The sequence below is a fragment of the Oncorhynchus mykiss genome, chromosome 18 (assembly GCF_013265735.2).
Source record: "Oncorhynchus mykiss isolate Arlee chromosome 18, USDA_OmykA_1.1, whole genome shotgun sequence".
NCBI classification, from domain to species: domain Eukaryota; kingdom Metazoa; phylum Chordata; class Actinopteri; order Salmoniformes; family Salmonidae; genus Oncorhynchus; species Oncorhynchus mykiss.
The window spans coordinates 16,732,044-16,736,626 of NC_048582.1; the positions used below are offsets into that span (position 1 = coordinate 16,732,044).

Genomic DNA, 4,583 nt, shown 5'->3' on the forward strand with positions numbered 1-4,583 from the left:
CTCCAGACAGCTTTAACTGAAGCTGAAAGGATTTTTTCCACGTGTGCTTTTACAGCGTCTCTGGTATATACCCTGAAGCAGTGAGGAAGGATAAATTGAGAATGTTAATTAAATGACCAATGAATAATTGTATATTCTTTGTATCCATCCATTCACATTTCATTGAATTTGGATTAGTTTGGGATCAAGCCTTGCGTCCAAGATCCCCGTCTCTAAAGAAAGCATCCTTGACAAAATAAGCATCTTTTACTTCTCATTTTTAATCCTCCCACTTTTCAATTAATTTTCTTTATTGGACCGCGAACAAAAATCATGGGGGAAACGTGGAATCAAAGGTCAATATGACGCAAGTTTGAAAATTCTCTACAAACAAGATGTAAAATAATGCCATTGCAGATTTGCACCATTAGTTAATGATATTGAGCCTATGTTTCTCCATCTTGGCGCACTGATTCTTCCAGTTTGTGTCTGTCATCTCCATCAAAATTGCAGCAAGTGCTGGAAAAGTTTGAATAACAACGCTTTCTGAAAGTTCAATGTAAATGAATGAAATAAAATGAGAGCAGAGAATATTCCCTCATTTCGTTTATTCCCTCATTTGAATATTATAGTTTATGAGATTATTGTAGACCAATACAGGTATTTTTCTACTTTCTTGAAAATGATAATTATGTCCATGAAAAATAAAATCTTTACGCACATTACGAGATGTGGAAATGACTGAAATATAGTTAACGTATGAGTATAATGGCAAACATGAAAAAGGGAATGTGAAAAAAATGGTTCATAGTTATATTGCAATGATCAACAAATAACCAGAACGCACATGTCAAATCATCACAATTGGTCCACAATTAAGTTTACATTATTAGGCAAATTATATGGGATATTAGAAGATCAAAAACAGACAGTCAAATAACTTATTTTAAAAGGGGTGATTCTGTCATCAGTAGGCCTAACTAGTGTTGACCGATGGCGTGAGCGTCTTCCTGTTGGTCCAAAAAATATGTGACCGGACAGATAATCAAAAGAAGCCCGTTCAAAAAAAGAAAATCAAAACATTAGTCGAACGAGACGAAGTTCCTCCCACGAGACATTAGCCAAGTCAACAGGTGTTGTGACTCGAGCCTGTCTTGTTCCCTTCCTCGCGACTACCACAACGTCGTCCTTTTCTTTAGGTACTAAAACGAAAGATATATGATATATTATTAAATTACATTCAAAGAGCATCTGATATATATTTTACAGCTATTTGATTAATCAGTTATATTAATAACAATAGCATAATGCTAGTAATGACATGCTAATAATTATGATATCCTACATTATATGTATATACATAAACAATGTATGAGCATTAAAACGCTAGTGGGCCTATCTTAATTCAGTAGTAAAAACCAGTTATCACATATTCGAGCATATTTATTCAAAACATGCTGAATACTGATATGATACATGATAGTATCGTTAAAGCTATTGCTACTGCACTTCCAAATAAATTAATGTATAGGCCTATAACCCTGTCTGATGTCCTGTCTAATAAGTAATTACGTCCACCATTACTAATTCATCCTTATTTACGCATATTTGCCATATGTAATGCACTCGATTTCAGTCACTATACGTTTTAACCCGATGTTGGTTTAGACAGACAACCAATAGAGCCAGCATCTCGTAGATATTTGGTTATATAACTCGTAAATCTTCCATCAATTATATAAATATTAATTAGCCTTAACATTGTTAACTCAAACTGTGTCAAGTAGAAAACCTATACAATCCAAAGTAACGAAACTAACACGTTTTTCCATAACCAGTGAAACATCTGGGAAATTTATTTAACTCATACTTCAACGCAAAATTGTTTTCTTTCCTGGCAGAGTTGCATTTAGTAAATTATTTACAGTTGCTTATCAATCTCATCTAGTATTTATTCACAATTTACATTTCTTTTTTACAACAACAAAAACAAATGGTTCAGATACAGCAACCCACGTGTTTACAAACAAGAAAACGTGAAATGAATGGAAATCTTGTAAACTTTTAAAAACATTTTCCACATTCATTCTAATCACACGGTTATCTCATTTAAATGTCCTTATTAACGGTTATGTTTCCACAGAAAATGTAAATACTTCACAACCTAAATCGTCTCAAATCTTGGCATCCCCATCAGTTAGAAAGCAAGTAAACCCAATGCGCAATTAGGCCTACTCGCGTTTCATAAACGTGGACAGACAATACCCCACTGAAAAAGTTCATTTTGTCTAATGTATTCTTATTGTTTTTTTTAAATTAAGATATTCGCCTTCAATGTACAATAACCAATAGCCTGTACAAAGAGATAGCAACATTCTAAAAGAGGTAAATATTTGGTTATGTGATTTTGTTGCGCTTATCGCACAGTCATGTTTTTCTCTCTCTCTCTCTTTCTAAATATGTGTCAATGGAACAGTTCCGTTTACCCCTGTCGTGGAGCTCTGGTAGTGCTGCGGCAGCGCGTGAAGTCTACTTTGAACGGACGGGTCACCTGCAGCTTCCCCCGTCGGTAAATACATGCTTATCATGTCCCTCAAGTCCCCGGGACACGGGGCGCGCGAGTGAGTAGAGACGGGAGGGCTCACACTCGGTTCCGATTTCACCAGAGAGCCCAGTGTGCCCATCGACCCGGACGAGGCGACACCAGAGCTCTGGTGCTGCGTGTAGGTGATCCCGCCGTAGCCGGATGGAGAGGCGTTCATGTAGCTTTGAGAGTTCGAGATGGGGCTGTACTGGAGGGCCGACATGTCGTAGCGGTGCATGGGCTGGGGGTTGTGCGGGTGGTGGTGGTGTGAGTGGTGGTGGTGCCCGCTGCCCGGGTGCTGGCTGTAGGCGAGCTGAGCCTCCTGCATCATGGCCGCGGCCGCCGCAGCTGCAGCCACCTGCCCCGAGTACGCACCGTTCGCCCAGCCATTCATGTGCGCGTAGCTGGCAGCAGACGCACCAACGTGACCCCCGGGACTGTCTAACCTCTGTCCGACCCCAGGGCTCATCCCTAGACCGACACCCCCACCCCCTGTCCCGGTAAGCAGCCCACCGGCCAAAGAGTATTTGTCCTTTTTTAACAGTGTCTTGGTCTTCCGTCTCGGTCTGTATTTATAATCCGGATGCTCCTTCATGTGCATAGCTCGTAGCCGCTTCGCCTCGTCGATGAAGGGTCTCTTCTCCGCCTCGGACATCACCTTCCACTCGGCGCCGAGCCGCTTGCTGATCTCGGAGTTGTGCATTTTGGGGTTCTCCTGAGCCATCTTCCGCCGCTGGCCCCGGGACCAAACCATGAAGGCATTCATCGGTCTCTTTACGCGGTCTTGGTTGACTTTGTTCCCATTGCTTGATCCTCCCGTGTGCCCCGAATTCGTGTTCGTTTGGGGCACTGGGGAGTGTAGGTCAGTCTCCATCATCATACTATACATTCACCTGGCGTTAACTTTTTCAACCAATACACGGAAACATTCAGTCACGGCACCTCCACACTGCTGGCACACACCGTCACTTGCGCAAATCAACCCTCCCGGAAAAAAATAAATAAAAAAATGGAACGAAGAAATACAATCCAAAATTAAAGGTACTTCGATAAACTTTTCCTTCCTTCTCTGTATTAGTCGTTTTCTCCTCTTGTTTTTTCCACATCCAGCTCGATGAAAAGCGTCTCTTTGAGCTACTTTCTGTGCCTATAGTCGTAAAGTTACCGAGCTTACCCATATGATGCGCGTTGACAGCGACTAAATGAGGTGGTGGTGGCCAATGGCGCTTTAGGAAAGGCGTGATTTGCATGCAGTCTCGCGGTCAGGTGACATAGGAGGGCTAGAGCTACTCACCCGCAAGTAGTGGGTTACCTCCAACTCCCATAAGGGAACGTAAATAATAATAACCTACTTTGACAAGTTTGGTTATTTTACAAAGATAATGTCCGTGATGATAATGCATAGGGAAAGGGACAGATTTAGACCAAAATTCCCCCAAACAGATGCACGCGGTCTACAGTGTGACCCCCCTTTCCAAAACAAAGCATATGTCGAGAATAGCATTGATTGGTTATACAAAAATGAATGTAGGCTAGGTCTACATATGCATTTCATAGCCAGGTGATTACATAATTATAATTGGTAGCCTGTCTGTCTATATTCATGACATGGAAATAATATTGAACTCGTTCTATTGAAAGATGTTGTTTTAAAGCAAGTCTAATCATTTTGGAATCAGCACAATATTGAAATGAAATAGGATAATTCCCATAGCCCATAAAAACTCAGGACAAGAAAAAGGCACAATAAAACACGAGAAGATAAAAAAAAATAAACACAACCCCTTCTTGGAGAAATCAACACAACATCTAAATGTGGTTTCATTTGGATTTCTCTGTGATAATTAGCTTGGGGTATCTGCAAATAAGAGGAAAGATAGGCCTAGTCCCATTATCAGCAGCCTATTTGGAGCCACAGGTGTTTTCCTGTTGTGCCGGTTGCTAAGAAACAGGTGACTGACGCCCAGAGCACGTGCCAGCCAAACCCTTTTGTCTAAAAGCGGTGGAGGGGGGATTGCTA

The 4,583-nt window shown here is 41.2% G+C and overlaps 1 protein-coding gene across 1 annotated transcript; it reads right to left on the minus strand.

Moving 5' to 3' along the window:
- Positions 1 to 281: 281 nt before the first annotated feature.
- Positions 282 to 3,841, minus strand: LOC110495684 (transcription factor Sox-1a-like). The gene is made up of 2 exons (XM_021571062.2): positions 2,466 to 3,841; positions 282 to 1,181 (listed from the first exon to the last, which is right to left on the minus strand). Exons 1-2 carry the CDS (start codon positions 3,450 to 3,452, stop codon positions 1,152 to 1,154), a joined length of 1,017 nt encoding a protein of 338 aa, XP_021426737.1. The 5' UTR covers positions 3,453 to 3,841; the 3' UTR covers positions 282 to 1,151.
- Positions 3,842 to 4,583: the final 742 nt, after the last annotated feature.